This window comes from Balaenoptera borealis, assembly GCF_965194805.1.
Source record: "Balaenoptera borealis genome assembly, chromosome: 5".
Taxonomy (NCBI): Eukaryota; Metazoa; Chordata; class Mammalia; order Artiodactyla; family Balaenopteridae; genus Balaenoptera; species Balaenoptera borealis.
In genome coordinates this window covers 1,957,172-1,972,331 of record NC_138862.1, presented here as the reverse complement: position 1 = coordinate 1,972,331, position 15,160 = coordinate 1,957,172, and the positions used below count along the sequence as shown (strand labels likewise).

General features: G+C 58.1%; 1 protein-coding gene across 5 annotated transcripts in view; it reads left to right on the top strand.

Annotated features, from left to right (window-relative positions):
• Window positions 1-76: 76 nt before the first annotated feature.
• The window catches only part of TRPM2 (transient receptor potential cation channel subfamily M member 2), a 57,004-nt gene continuing 41,920 nt past the window's right edge, over window positions 77-15,160 (top strand). For 2 of the 5 annotated variants that reach the window (XM_082392470.1, XM_082392466.1), the window contains exons 1-3: window positions 77-3,460; window positions 12,913-13,173; window positions 13,962-14,050. In XM_082392470.1, the coding sequence (XP_082248596.1) occupies window positions 13,000-13,173; window positions 13,962-14,050 (263 nt within the window). In that variant the 5' untranslated portion in view covers window positions 77-3,460; window positions 12,913-12,999. Of the gene's footprint in view, window positions 3,461-5,831; window positions 6,051-6,867; window positions 7,675-10,078; window positions 13,174-13,961; window positions 14,051-15,160 lie in introns of those variants that run through there. The other 3 variants (XM_082392467.1, XM_082392469.1, XM_082392468.1) reach the window with 3 other exon arrangements.

Below are 15,160 nucleotides of genomic sequence, written 5' to 3'. Positions count from 1 at the left end.
GGCCGGCGCGAGCGCAGTGGGGCCGCCTGGGCTTCTGCTCCGCGCATTGGCTCCGCCTCGCCCGCTCCGCTCTGCCCCCGGCGCCGCGCTCCCGGTTCTGTGCATACGCAATTCTGGCGCGGCTCTGACGCAATTCTGGCGCGGCTCTAGCGCGATTCTGGCGCGACTCTGACGCGATTCTGAGGCGACAGGGTTGGAGACTGCAGCCAGCCGCGGGACCCCGATTGGGTCCCGAATCCCAACCCCCGGCCCCCAGCCCCCTCCCCGATCCCCGAACCCTGGACACCAACCCCGGGCCCTAGTCCCCGCCCCGAGTCCCAAATTCCGAATCCCATCCCCGGGCCCCAGTCCCCGCCCCGAGTCCCAAATCCCGAACCCCATCCCTGGGCCCCAGCCCCCGCCCCGAGTCCCAAATCCCGAACCCCATCCCCTGGCCCCAGCCCCCGCCCCCGCCCCGGGCCCCAGTCCCCGCCCCGAGTCCCGTGCATTAGAAGTGATAGTCTCCTAACTGCCCTGAATTAGAAAGATTTAAAGTGTTGAGAGGAGAACTCCAGGACAGTCCCAGGGCTGCGTTGATCCTCTCCCTCTCAGCATTTAAGGAAAGGCGGCAGGTGCCAAAGGTACGGGCCAGCCCTAACAGAGACCTCGCAAGTACTTAAACATTTTAGAAATCAAAGGTTACTTGGGCTGCAAAGTACATTTAGACAGGTACCCGGGATCTCAGACCCGTTAGAATTGACAAGACCAAACTCAGCCTCCTCTGGGACCTCTTTCCCATTAGGCCCTGGTCCAGTCTTTGGCCTGCCCAGCCCGATCTCAGCAAAGATCCTGCGAAGTCACCCCCACCCTTGATCTCTGATCGCCCTCATTATCTGATTAAGTGCCTCATGCCTCCCTCACAAGTGGTAGCTAATCTTCTTGGCCTGTAGTTTGCAAGATCCCCTGCCCTTGAAGTCTCTTAGTAACTTTCCATCCACTGGCCCCTCACTGCTCCTTGGCTGTAAATCCCCCTTTTCCTTGTTGAACTTGGAGTTGAGCACAATCTCTCTCCTCTAATTGCAATAATCTTGAATAAAGTCTTCCTTACTCTTCTAACACGTGTCAGAATAATTTTTTCTTTCACAGGGGTCAAAGGTTGCTTTCCCATGGTGTCACAGCCACACCCGAAGCCCAGGGACCTGGAGAGTGGTGAAGGACCTGCCTGTACGAGGGACCCCTGGCAAGACCAGGGGTTGCAATTCAGTGGGGGAGAGTGGAATTTTGCTATAGCATCTCCCATCCCATCCAAGCCCACCATTTTTATTGTAAAGATAATACAGAGAATTCTAAAAAAAGAAAAGCATCCCCACAGTAGTTTAACAACTGCATTTTCTGTATTTCATCCTGTGTGCTGTATTTTGCTGGGACACACTGTGTTGTGAGGGGTCTATCAGTCAATTCTTGCCCTGAGCCCCCTCATCCATGCCTGGGTTCTACCGTATGGTGGGTGGGCCCAGAAACAATCTTGAGTGAGTGGAACCGGGTGCGAGGGGCGTGGGGCGGAGGGCACAGCTAGCTGGAGCACAGGTGGCCCACACCCCCATGCCACCTCCACCGTTGTCCCAGCGCCTGTGGCCACACGGGGGCTCCTCTGATCAGCTGGTGAAGGATGGCCAGCTCAGTGTGGGGCTGGAAACTAGGGAGCTGCAGGATGTCATCCTCCGGTGGCCCTGAAAGACTGGTGAAGGCCGATGCCTGCAACAGGCAGAGCTTCGAGCAGGGTGTCAGCCTGGGGTTTGGTTTGATCCCACTTGCAGGCTGATAAGTCAGCCTGTTACTCCTTCGCGGGTGCCGGCAGGAGACTGCGGCTCCTGAGTCAGAGACAAAGGACGGTTTATTCCTCACGGCACCGGCACGTTTGCGTCAGCGCCCCGAGCCGAGTTCCACGGGAGCGACACGAGGGGCTCAGTGGTGCTCACTGCCCACGCTGTGGGTTCATGCGGTGCCAGGAGGGATCAGGGAGCTCTGGATCCACCGCTTTTCCAGTCACCAGTGAGCAATCCTCATCTTGGTCCAGGGGCGACATGTCTCATGTCTCACGGTTACCAGCTGTGGGAACAACCCAAGGAAACGGCCTTGCAGCCTTGGCACACCAGCGAGACCTGTAGGTGAGCAAGAGGTCCCGGGAGTGCTGGCCCCCCACGTGGAGTGCCTGTTCCTCCGCTCTGGGGTGGGGAAGAGCACTGACTTTGGGTCACGCGTGGACTCACGGGCGGGCAGGAATGGCCTGACCCTCTGGGTGGTGGTGGGACCGAAAGGAGAGAGACGGGAGAATCGGGAACCGGGAGGTCCGGCAGAGACACTCGGGGTGGGCCGCGGTGCGGAGATCCTCATACGCAGCAGTGAGGCCACCGGGCACCGCCCACGGACGAGGCGCTGGACGGCCAGGGAGGGCAATGCCTCGGCCAGTTGATGGCCATCAGCCTCTGTCCTCAGCCAGCCCGGTGCTGGCTGGTGAGTCAGAGAGGGCAAGGCCATGGTGGCCCAGACGGAGGCCGCACATGGTACCATCTCTTGGAGAGACGGGACGGTGATGCACTCGGGCAGGATGGACACGTTCTGGGGCTGGCCTCGGCTTTCCCGCCCGCAGGGACTCAGGCAGCACCATGGTCTGAAGGCTCGATGTGGTTTGATCCACCAGCACAGGGTCCCGCAACATCTCGTCAGATCAGGGGACCCACATCAGGGGCACGAAGACCCTGCGTGATCTGGCCCCTGCCCCCTCCCCTCATTTCGTGCCCCACTCCCCTGGTGCACTCCACCGGCCACCATGGCCTTCCTGGTGGTCCTCAAACACACGACTTGAGTTCACCTCGGGGCCTTTGCACCTACTCTTCCCTGGGTCCAAATGGCTTTCATCGGATTGTTCTGGTTCAATCCATCACACTTCCTTAGAAAGTGGATCACTTCCTCAATGCACCCTGCTGAGAAAGGCCGTCCCAGCTTGCCTGACACTGACCCTGTGACCTCCAGCTCCTGCCCCGCTGAACTCCTCAATGTTTTTCACGCCCTGAGGTGGTTTAGGTCATTCTTCCCCTGGACTGCGGGTCTGGGCTCCTCTTTTCCCCGGAGCCCCAGCCCCTAGACAGGGTCTGCCGGTGGTGAGGCTGGCTGACCAACGTGCACGCAGGGTCTGCAGGTGCCTTCGGATGCCAGCTGTGGCAGGTCCCCGAGTCACCGCTCCCTCCCCACCCACTGGGGGTGAGAAGGTTTCCTTCCACACTGGGTCGTGAGGACTGCCAATGGACGTGGGAACTTAGCGTGGTGCTTGGCAAGCGGACGGGAGCTGGGGGGTGGGGGGACCAGCCGAGCGATCGAGCCTCTCTGCCCTCGTCCACCGACGGTGACACTGGCTGGTGCAGAGAGCAGTCCAGACGGACAGACTCGGCTGCAAACCACAGAATGGACTTGTGGAAGAGAAGTGAGTCCTGTGTCTATTCACTTTATTCTGTGTCCTGACTGTCCGGGCCATTTCCATCTCCGTTCTCATCCTTGTCGCTGCAGAATGAATGGGCCACCTGGTAGAGCTTTCTGGGCGGGCACACAGCCACGAGGGTGTCCACGGTCTCTACCCTCCTGGGCAGCACCACCGCGCCCACTTACTTTTATGGGCAGTCCTTTTTGATTAGACGTTTCTGGAATGCAGTTCATCCTTTGACCTCAGAAACGAAGTGATGAAGGAAAACAAGGTTGTCCCCCAGCATGAAGCCCACTTCTCTTGGTCCCCTCTCTAGACCAGGGTCAGCAACCCACAGCCCACAGGCCAGATCCAGCCACTGCCTGTTCTTATAAATAAAGTTTTATTGGCACACAGCCAGACCCATCGCTTATGTTTTGCCATTGGCTGCTCTCTCGCTGCAAGGGCAGAGTTGAGTAGTTCAAACCGAGACCATCGCCTGCAAAACCTGAGCTATTAACCATCCGGCCCCGTACAGAAAAAGTCTGCAGCCCCTGCTCTAGGCTCTGGCCATGTTGGCTCCCAGCCCTCAGACCCTCCCCGCCTTCCTTTGCTCTCCTCCAAGGAGCCGCAGCCTGGCCTCTCTTTGCTCCTGTGTATTATTCATGACCAGGGCTCGCCAGGCTAATCGGTTAGATCACTATCTTTTCAGCGATTGTGGTTTTTCTCTCGCTGCCAGACCAAGGGGCTTTATATCTTGGGCATGATGCCCGTGCTGTAACAAAGTCTTCTGTGCTGCATTTCCTTTACCTGAACTTGAAACAACCCTCGGTCAAGATCAGTACTTGCTGCTCTTGTACTTTATGGTTCCTGCTTTTTATTTTTATGGAAAAGACATTTCATAATTGCTCTTGCAGCAGTGTCCGGCAGGTGGAACAGGACCTTCTTGTGAAATATGTTCGTCTCTAGAAGGGAAAGAGCCCCACAGGGAACAATGTGGGCACATATGTTTCGTCAGAAGCCTGATTCATGAGATACTTCACCTTAAGCAATGTTCCCACAGAGGCCCTGGGGTACCTGGAAACGAAAGCCAGCCCGTCTGCACCTGTCCATCGGATGGTCCTGCAGTTACTTCTGTCTCATGAAATATTAACTTCCCCTCAGGGTGCTTTTAGTCATGATGGCTCTTGGGCCAGAGGGCATCAAGGAAGGAGCCCTGGGTGAGAGTATGGGCACAGCTGCTGACCAGCAGCTGCAGACACGGGTGCGTCTCCTCTTCCTTTGCCTGTTGACTAGGGTCTGAGATGCCTTTCTGGGGTTGTGGCCGTCCTCGTAGCAGGATAAGTCCTGTAGCGGCCACCCACTGAGCGCTTGCTGCTTGCGGGCTCTGAGGGTGCAGCAGTGATGTGTGGAAGGCTGTGCCCCTGCAGCGTGCAGTCCTGCAGGCCAGAGCCATTGGGTAACACCCACTGTTGCTGTTCTTTAACTCCGTGGTGCCAACCACCTTGGAGGAGTGGCTCCAGCTGCCTTTAAAGTGGCTGGAAAAAACGATCAAGTGCTGTACAAGGGGCTCTGATGGGTTCCGACACCTTCCCCAAGCTGCTTAGAAACCTCCTGATGACCGGAGGGTGAGACAGGGGCCAGCCTTTGGCCGGTGGACCCGTGGCACTGCCGGCTGGCTGCTTTGCGGAGAGGCAGGGGCGGGTGGGGGCAAAGGGCCTTCCAGAGGGGGGTGCTCCGGGCAGGAGTCTGGACACTAGGTCAGCACACCCAGGGGAGGAAATGAGGGTCAGCAGGCAGCCCCCCGGGCCCTGGGATCAGAGAGGCACAGGACCCTGTTCACTTCCCTGGACCCTGAGCAAGGGCCCGGGAGTGGCCGTGGGGCCTTGTGGGGTGGCAGCTGGGAAGGAGAGGGCAGAGGGCCTCTGTTGGGTGAGAGACTTGTGGCCAGGGAGTTTGGACCTTTAGGGAAAGTTGGGATCAGTCTTTCAGAATACAGTCAGTCCCCTCTGCCCTCCAGCCAGGAGGACTGAGCGGGGCAGGGCAGCCAGGGTGGAAATCAGGCACCTGTGGGCCCAGGGGCCAACACGTGCCAGGGTGGACGCTATGCTTTCGCATCTTTCCGGCTCCTCCTGCTGCCTCAGTTCCTGCCTTACCGGGAATGGTCTCCTGGCTTTGGGGCCCCCAGGAAGACAGGTGACGGCAGGGATAGGCCGGTAGGGGAAGTGGTTGACCCAGTCCGGGGGCCCCCTGGGTCTCCAGCTCCCGCTGACACAATCCCCACCCAGCCCTGCCCACCCCCCCAACCCCCCAGGGCTCTTTGGACTTGACCAGAATCGCTGCCCCGGGTTTGCACGTGCCACCAGCCTCTTGGGAGGGGATGTGGGGAGGCTGACCCCGCAGCTCGCAGCTCGGGCGTCTGGGACACCCTGCTCCTGTGGCTGTTCTCTCCTCTTTGGCTCTGGCCTCGGGCGCGGGACGGGGCGGGCTGCGCTCTCCGAAGCCGTGACGCAGAGCGCGCTGCGGGCCTGAGATGCGGGCGACCCCGCGGGGCCAGGGCTGCAGTCCTGCGCAGCGGCGCGAGTGACGCGGGGGCGCGGGCCTCCCCGAGCAGGTAGGCGCGCCGGCCGGGGTGGAGGACACCGGGGCGCGGCGAAGGCGCGGGTCACGGGGAGGACGCGCAGGGGTCCAGGGGCGCCGGTCTGGCCGGCACAAGCGGAGCACAGGCTGGGGTGCGTGCGCCGCGGGGTGCGGGACCCAGGCACCCGCCTGGGTGCAGGCGCGGCGGCGGGAGCTGGGGCGCGGCTGGGGTTCGGGGGCGACTGCAGGCTCTAGGGTCTGAGTGGGCCGGGGCGCAGAAGGCTGGGCGCGGGCCCGGGCTGGGGTGCTGGTGCGGGGCTGCGGCGGGCGTGCGGGGACGAAGGCAGGGACCCAGGCAGCGCGGGTGCGGGCGTCCGCTGGGCTGCGGCGCGGGACGCAGACGCTGCGACAGGGCTGGGCGGGGTCTGTCCGGGGGCGCCGTGTCCCAACTTGGGGAGATCAGGGACTTGGCCATCTCAGGCTCTTGCTCCGAACCCTCCCCGCCCCCGCCCCCGCCCAAGACCTCTGTGGCTGGTACTTCCTTTGCCCCTCACCCCGCGTGTGGCTATTTATAGTCTGGAAAGTGCTTTCACAGCCAGGATTTCAAAGGATGCTGGAGCGGGAGCCGCTGGGAGCAGCTGCAGGGTTTAGAGGAGTGGAGAGGGGGGTGCGCATAGGGCCGCAGCCGGTGTGCCCAGGCCCGCTTGCGGTTCTATTTGCTGGTGAGTCTTCTGGGCTGGGGCGGGTGGGGTATCAGGAGGAGCCCTGTCTTGGTGAGTCTCCGTGGCCTTGACCCGTGGTCTTGAGTGGGACATTCACCCCCTCACTCCTCTCTATGGCAGCAGCTTCACATTCTTGCCAGTGTCCTGTGCTAGGTGACGTTTGTGGGTGCGCGTGTGGTGTGGCCGTATATTCAGGCCTATGCAGTCAGGTACTGTCTCTCTCTTCTTGGAAGTCATTCACTTTTAGAGTTTTCTCAACACACCTGTGCTAATTGCTTATGAAGAACTTTAGCTATAAAACAGGGTGGCCAAGTTTGCTTTTAGGTGATATGTGAAGAAAGCAACTGACGATATGATTTTGGGGAGAAGAACCCCAGAGAAGGTTGGATGGGGGGCTTTGTAAGGTCATTGTCAGCGCTGGGCTTCCGGACTCTCCCAGGGCCTAGGCTGCTGGACAGGGAGCTGGGTTGGGGGGAGGAACGGGGGGAGGAGGGAGGAGAGGGTCAGGCCAGCATCCCCCCAGCAGCTGGGCATGGGAATGCTTACACATGGCTGGCTCTGTCCCCTGAAGTCTGATGGGGTGGTGGGTGGGAGGACTGGTGTTTGACACGTTTCCCAGGGACCTGTTGGCAGCTGGGATTTGAGAAGATCCGCACAAGCCTCTGTGGGTGTCTGAGATGGGCAACTGTCTGAAAAATGTGAATCTGAGCAAACGCACTTGAGTTTCTTAAGACCAAGTCCTTTATTGCTCATCCTTTTGCTCTTTGTCCTGTACAGGACCGAGCCCTGGAGAGGGGGGCGGGAGCCGCCTCTAGCCCAGGTCCCCTTACAGACTAGCTGCCCGGCTGTGCGCTTTTCAGAGCCTCATTTTCCTCTTTGGTCACCTGGAACACTTCCTGCTCATCTGCTTCCCTGAGGAGCTGGTCGTGAGGCCAGGTGAGCTGCTATATAGGACTGCAGATGGCGCTGTAAGGGCCACACAGGTACAAGGCCCCCTCCACCATGAGTGCTGTGCTAGGAAGCCCTGGAGGGGCTGCAGAGCCAGCGCGGCTCACTGCCGTGTCTCAGTCTGTCCAGGCCACTGTAACACAATTCCACGTTCGGTGGTTTATAAACAGCAGACGTTTATTCCTCACAGCTCTGGAGGCTGGAAGGCCAAGATCAAGGTGCCCGCAGGGTTGGTGAGGGCCCCCTTTGGGTTGCAGGGAGCTCTCGGGGGTCTCTTTTATAAGTACCCTGATCCCATTCACGAGGGCTCCACCCTCCTGACCTAACCACCACTCAAATGCCCCATCTCCAAATACCACCGCATTTCGGGGGGCGGTTTCAACATAGGAATTTTAGGGGAACACAGTCAGACCATAGCATTCTGGCCCCCAAAATTCATGTCCTTCCCACATGCAAAATACATTCACTGCATCCCAACAGCCCCCAAATCTTTTTTTTTTTTTTTTTTTAATTTATTTATTTAGTTAGTTTTGGCTGTGTTGGGTCTTCGTTTCTGTGCGAGGGCTTTCTCTAGTTGTGGCAAGCGGGGGCCACTCTTCATCGCGGTGCGCGGGCCTCTCGCTATCGCGGCCTCTCTTGTTGCGGAGCACAAGCTTCACACGCGCAGGCTCAGTAGTTGTGGCTCACGGGCCCAGTTGCTCCACGGCATGTGGGATCTTCCCAGACCAGGGCTCGAACCCGTGTCCCCTGCATTGGCAGGCAGACTCTCAACCACTGCGCCACCAGGGAAGCCCCTACCCCCAAATCTTAACTCATTCCGGCGTCCACTCCAAAGTCTGAGTCCAAAGTCTCCTCTAAATACTACCTAAGTCAGGTGTGGGAGGACTTGAGGTAGATTCACCCCGAGGCAGAGTCCTCTCCGGCTGTGAACCTGGGAAACCAGACAATGTTACCCAGTGCAAGTTCGTGTGTCCGACGGACGCATAGTGAGGCCAAAACAAACTGAAACGTCGGAGTCTGGAGCAGAGAAAGGTTTATTGCAGGGCTGAGCAAGGAGATGGGTGGCTTGTGCCTCCCAAAACCCCAAACTCCCCAATGGCCTTCAGCAAAGCATTGTTAAAGGCCAAGTGATGGGGGGAGTCACAGGGTCTGTGATCAGCTCGTGCAGAGTTCTCTGATTGGCTGATGATGAGGTAACGGGCGGGGTCACAGGGGCTCACATTATCAGTGCTCAGGCTCCAGTGGGTCTGCGGGCTACATGCTCACAGTCAAGTAGTTAACATCTTCCGTTTGGTGGGGGAGGGGGTGGGTGGTTTCACAGATGTGAAACAATGCAGGAAATGTACAGCAGAGGATGTGGGGAAAGGGCCTGCCCCCGGAAGGCGCCATAGGGTCCTGCATGCTTACAACAAGCTGTGTGCTTCCAAAACACAGTGGATGGACAGGCGTAGGGAGGACATTCCCATTCCAAAAGGGAGAGATTGGGAAAAAAGGCAGGGTGACAGGGTCCTGAGCAGGTCTAAAGCCTTGAGGCCCACTGCGGGGTGCTCCTGCCCCTCTGCTTTGCTGGGCACCGTCCACTGTGCACGCTCCTGGCCCGGAATCACAGGCCAGGGGCTCCACCGGTCTGGGGCTGCCCTGCCCCACACACTGCCCTCGAGGCAGCCCTCTGCCGGGGCGCGTGCCCTGGGCTCTGGGCGCCTCCGTCCTTCAAATCCGGGGGCAGGTAGCCACGCTACCCCCAGGGCTGTGCACGCTTCCCATCGGCAGAGACGGCATCTTGCAGGCGCTGCCACACCAGACTGGCTGGGGCCACACTCCTGCTGAGGAGTCCAGGAGAGGAGGGGTACAGGGCAGCTGGGCCCCGCTTTGAGATCATTCTGCCCCTCATGCCCTCCCACTCTGGGCCTGTGCTGGGAGGGCAGCCCTGTGAGCTCCAAAATGCCTTGGGGTCAATCTTCCATTGTTGTGGACGTGGGTCCCGGCTTCTGCTGAGATGGCTGACCAGTCCCCCCGGCTAGATGAAGACAAGCAGCCCACCTACATCCTTAGCAAGCCTGGCCACACCCTGCAGCTTCCGTCCTGAGCAAGCTTTCTCATTCCTTTCCTTGCCTATAGGCTGAGAATCTCCCAAGTCTCTAAACTCTGAATCCTTTTTGATTAGAAGTCCATCTTTAGGTCATTTCTCTCTCCTCACAATTTGCTATAAGCATTCAAGAGAAGCCTTAGCTGTACTTTCAACACTTTGCCTCGATGCTTCCTCAGCCGAATTTACGGTTTCATCACTTACAAGTTCTGTCTTCCACAAAACACCAGGAGAGGAGCAGTTCAGCCAAGCTCTTTGCCTCTTTATAACACGATCCCCTTTCCTCCGGTTTCCAACTCTTTATAACACGATCCCCTTTCCTCCGGTTTCCAATAACATGGTCCTCGTTTCTGTCTGAGACCTCGTCAGAATGGCCTTTACCATCCACTTTCTACCAACACCTGCTCGTGACCACTCAGGCTTCTTTAAGGAGGCTGAGGCCCTCTCTCCAGCTCTCCTCTCCTCTGAGCTCCCCTCACCAAACTTGCTCTGTCTGTCCGCAGCGATGGAGGCTTCTTCTAGCGCCCCTCCGAACTCTTCCGTTCTGCACATTGCTCGGTTCAAGCTGCTTTTCCATTTGCAGGTGTTTGTACCAGCAGCCCCTACTCCTGGTACCAATGTTCTGTGTTATCCCAGTGCTTTCATGTGAGGGAGGTTTGGCTGCTTCTTCTGAGCAGGTGTGGGCGCCTCTGGGAGTGACCCTGCCCCAGGAACAAGGGGGACGGGAGCTGCCCGGAGGAGGGAATGAGAATGCAGAGGTGAGGGTGGCCTGAGCCCTGCGCGCCAGCGACTGGGTGGCTGAACCCCAAGTGCCCAGTGTGGAGCTGAGGGACCCCGAAGAGGGTGGACCAGGAGGGCCAGGGGGTCCAGATGAGGGCTGGACGGGTGCCTCACTCCCCGACAAGTCCCCGCCCCTCCCCAGAGCACAGTGACCGCATGCTGACGCTGGATGAAGGGTGTTAGGGAGGGGAAACTCCCTCCACTGCCCCTCTAGGGTTCTCGTGGCTGGACTAACAGTAAAATTTACACAAGACAGATTAGCAGGAGAGAAAGAAACTAATTTTAATTCATAGAAATGGGACCTAAGTGGCCAAAACAGGCAGCTTTTATACTTTTTAGTATAAATTTGTAAAGAATTGACAGGACAAAGAAACTCAGGTTTTGGGTGCCCAACAAGTGAAGGATCTAAGCAGAGTTTGGGCGTTAGTCAATGAGAGAGGTCATGAGATTGGTTTATACAGGCTTCTCGGCCCTGAATCCCCCATCTTTGATGATAAGAGTGTCCTTCGACCTCCAGGTGCAGGGACTGCACCTTTCACACGAGAGACATTTCCTGCTCTCAGGGAGACAGAAAGGAGGGTCAGAGTGTCCCTCTTGCATTGGTCGTTTCTTAAGGAACTCTAATTCAAAATAATCAATATGCCTTTGAGGCATATTTTGGGGCCACCTACACTGGGCCCCAACAATGGGCAGAGAAAGGACCGTCCATCAGTGACCATGATGTGTGGGGGAAGGTGATATGGCCAGAAAGGGCTTCAGGGCGGGAGACGGAGGGAGACCTTGTGACCTGCTCTCTGCCCCAGATGGCCCCCGTTCACACCCTTGGAGCAGCTGGGTGGGGGGTTCCTCCCTGGATGACACCTTGGGGTGATATGGGGTGACATCATGGGATATCATCATGGGCACCATGGCTCCAGGGAGGGCCTATGGGGTTCACACACATTTGTTTTTCCTGTTTGTGAGCTGAGGGAAATGATCGGGCTGCTTACGGAGGTCTCAGTGATGGAGACCAGGTCGGAGCTGGAGCAAAGGGTTTGAGGAATTGAGATCTGTTCTATTTGGAGGACCTGTGCCATGGAGGGCAGAGCTGTGCCACTCCCTGAAACCAGCTCTGTGGGCAGTGGGGGCTTTTTTCCTTTTTGGAAAACAAAAGAAGTGGACCATGGGACTTCCCTGGTGGCGCAGTGGTTAAGACTCTGCACTCCAAATGCAGGGGGCCTGGGTTCGATCCTTGGTCAGGGAACTAGATCCCACATGCATGCTGAAACTAAGGAGCCAGCGAGCCGCAACTAAGACCTTGCACAACCAAAAAAAAAAAAAAAAAGGAAGTGAACCATGTGTGGAAACAGGAGGATGAGACCCCAGCATGAGCACCACGTATGATGACCGGGTGGTTTCCCCCCTGGTCTGGGGGCTCCTGGGCACCAGCAGGCACACAAGGAGTGGTGGTGAGGGGGATGGCGCTCTTTCTCTGGCCCTTCACAGTGACCTGAGGTTATGAGTGGGTGGCTGGGCCCCGGGGATGCGCATGTGCCTCCAGACTGCCCAGGGCCCGATGGGGCTAGAGCTTGGGCAGCCAGAAAAATGTACAGACCGGCGAGCAGATGGGGCCCTGCACGAGGACACATCTGACTCATTTCCCCCGATCCACTGCAGCAGCCCCCATGGCCTGCTTCTGACCTCGGGTGGCCGTGGGGTGTGGCAGCTTGAAGCGGGATCTCAGTTCCTTGACTGGGAATTGAAACTGGTCCAAGGTGGTGAGTGTGCCGAATCCTAACTGCCAGACCACCAGGGACTAGTGGCTAGGGTCAGAACCCTGGTTCCTGTCTGCTTTGAAGAAAGAAATCAGCAAAGAGACAGAAAGTAGTGAGGCAAGTAAAGAGTTTATTAAGAACAGAATATCTGCAGATAGACACATGGGTGGGCTCAGAGAGTCACGTGCAATGGGGTGGCTTAGATCACTTATATGGGGGCCGTTTTCCAGGTCTTTGTTTTCCTCTGGACAATCATCTTGCTTTGTTCCCATATCCGGTCTGACTCAGGGCCCTTCCCTGTGTGCGTGCGCATCTTCTAGCCAAGATGGCTTCCAGTGCGAGGGTCTCTGGGAGGTTGACAGGACATATTAGGGGCTAATGCCCCCTCCCTTTCTGACCCCTGAGGAACTTTTCTGTGCATGTGCAGTGGGGGAGGTCTTCTTGATCTCAAGAATGAAAAACATGGTCATCTTATCTTTTTACTCCATCAGAGCTTAGCTCCCCTCTGCTCCTGCCATTAACTTTTCCTTGAAATGTCTAATTGCTCAGACTGATAAGCTCCAGCTACTCAGCCTGGGTCGCATCTACCTCCTACCTCACTTGCAGGCCCCTCAGCCTTGCAGGCTGGAGAAAAGCCCATTCCGAGGGAGCAGGACAGAGCCCGTGCTGCGGAGCCGAAGCGGGGCTGTCAGGATGGAGCTGGCGACGCTGAGGCGTCGGGATGGAGCCGGCTCCAGGCAGGAGGACGGCTTCGGGGTGCAGCCCAGGAGGGTGGCTGACCTGGGCATGGTCCCCAACCTCCGGCAAAGCAACAGCAGCCTCTGCAGGAGCAGGAGGTCGCAGTACCCCTTCGGCAACTGTGAAAAGGTAGGTCCGGGTGCCGCCGGGTCGCCAGGGCCCTGGTGGGGTACAGTGAACACCCAGGGAGGGCAGAGACCCGGCTGAGCTGGGGGCTCCAGCCCAGAAAGGCCCTTTAGCGGAGGGGACTTGGAGAGAGTGCTGGGTGGCTGGGTCTGTGCCCAGGGACTGTTCCTGTCCTTGGTGCGCTTGGGAAAGTGCTGGGTAGGCACTAGGGTCCCGGGCCGCCCTCACAGAAAGCCCTCCACCCACATCACTGCGCAGTGACTACATGTCCTCTCCCGACAGGGAAGGTCCCGGCCACCCGCCAAGTCCTGGGCTGGCTTCACGGAAAGCCCCGGCAGGCCTGTGTTGGAGACACTTGAATGTCACAGGCCCTGGTCGGGTGGGAGCAGGGTGTCTCATGTCTCAGCCCGCAGCCCCGCGGGACATAGGCAGGTATCCTGGCACTCACTGGCCGCCTTTGCACCCCATCGCGCTGTTCCTGAGGACGGGCACAACCTGGAAGCACAGTGCTTCCCAGTTTATAGGCAACATTGACCTATAAACTGTAAAGGGCTGTGAACATTCCCCGGGGCCCAGGAGGAAGCGATTCCTCAGGCTCACTCTTCCCTCCCCAATCTGCTCCCGAGGGCCTCCAGCAGGTGATGGGGAGGGCTCGGTCTCCCATCTCTGAAGAAAGACCCCTGACGTGTGCCGGGGCGCACAGGCGGGTCTGAGCGAGGTGTGGGATGTGGTCTTTGGAAGAGTGTTGATTTGACTGTCTGAGGATCTCAAAGTGCCCTTTTTACCCTCAGCAAGGAAACCTTAGTTCATGGATTCCTGAGAATATCAAGAAGAAAGAATGCGTGTACTTTGTGGAAAGCTCCAAACTGTCCGATGCTGGGTGAGTGGCTTGTTCTGTGTTTACGGCCCCTTCCCTGTTCCCACGTGGAATGGCTGATCAGAGCAGGGCCGACGGGGGGGCCTCAGTGGGGGACAGTCCCTGTGTCTGTACCGGCCTGGGATGCTCGGGGTGTTTCCACGTACCCCACAAACAGGGTTGATTCGTGTTTGCGTTTCCCCTCCAGACGCACCTCGCCTGCGCTGTGCCACAAACGGGCCTCGCTCTTTCTTACTCCCACTCCTGTGTCACCCGGGGACGCTGCCTCTGCCGTGGGGCCCTCCCTGACCGCGCCCTGGGATGTCACCTCTCTCCCCCACTACACTCCGTGTCTCTCTTTTATGCCAGTTGCCGACGGCGCTGCGATCGTGTGGCTCTGTGGTCCTCTCCGAGCTCTGACCGTGTCTGAGTTACTTTATTACTTCCCTGCTGGACGGTGATGGTCAGCATCCAGCTCAGGCTGTGAACAGTGCAGGGAGGAAGGGCGTCCTCTGCGGGGATGATAGAAGAGGATGACGATCTGGAACCAGCCGTGCACGATCACCGACGGGGATGCTGTTTCTGGGGCCCTGGGATGTGCCCAGGGTGTTATCACAAAGAGTGCCCCGTTTGGGAGTTCACGCTCCAGCTTGGCTCCCTTTCAGACGAGAGCCCTCCTCTCTCCCCAGGTAGTGGTAGGGGCGGACCCCGTGTCCGAGAAAGTGGCCCCCGTGCTCCAGATGACGGCCTCAAGGCTGGCAACCTCTAATGTACGTGGTGGTAATCAGAGTTCAAGTTCACACCGATTATCCTGACAATATGTAGAGAGTGCTTTGCACTGAGGTCTCCAGTTTTAGTTTTTAAAAATAGGTTTATAAAAATAGCCTCAGAGGCGACTCGTTATACCCAAGCTTTCCATACAGGAATCACTGGTTCCAAAGCACTTTGAAGACGGTTACTGCAGAACCTGGGTCTGGTTGGTAGGGGTTCGGGGTCTTGACCATCCGTCAAGCCTCTGCCCCATCATTTCCTCTGAATTCTGAGCCAGTGCAGAAACGTCCACAGAAGTCAGTGAGGCTTGGGGTACGGTTTGAGACGGAAATGGGGCTCCCTCCTCATTCAGTGTCTCCGTCC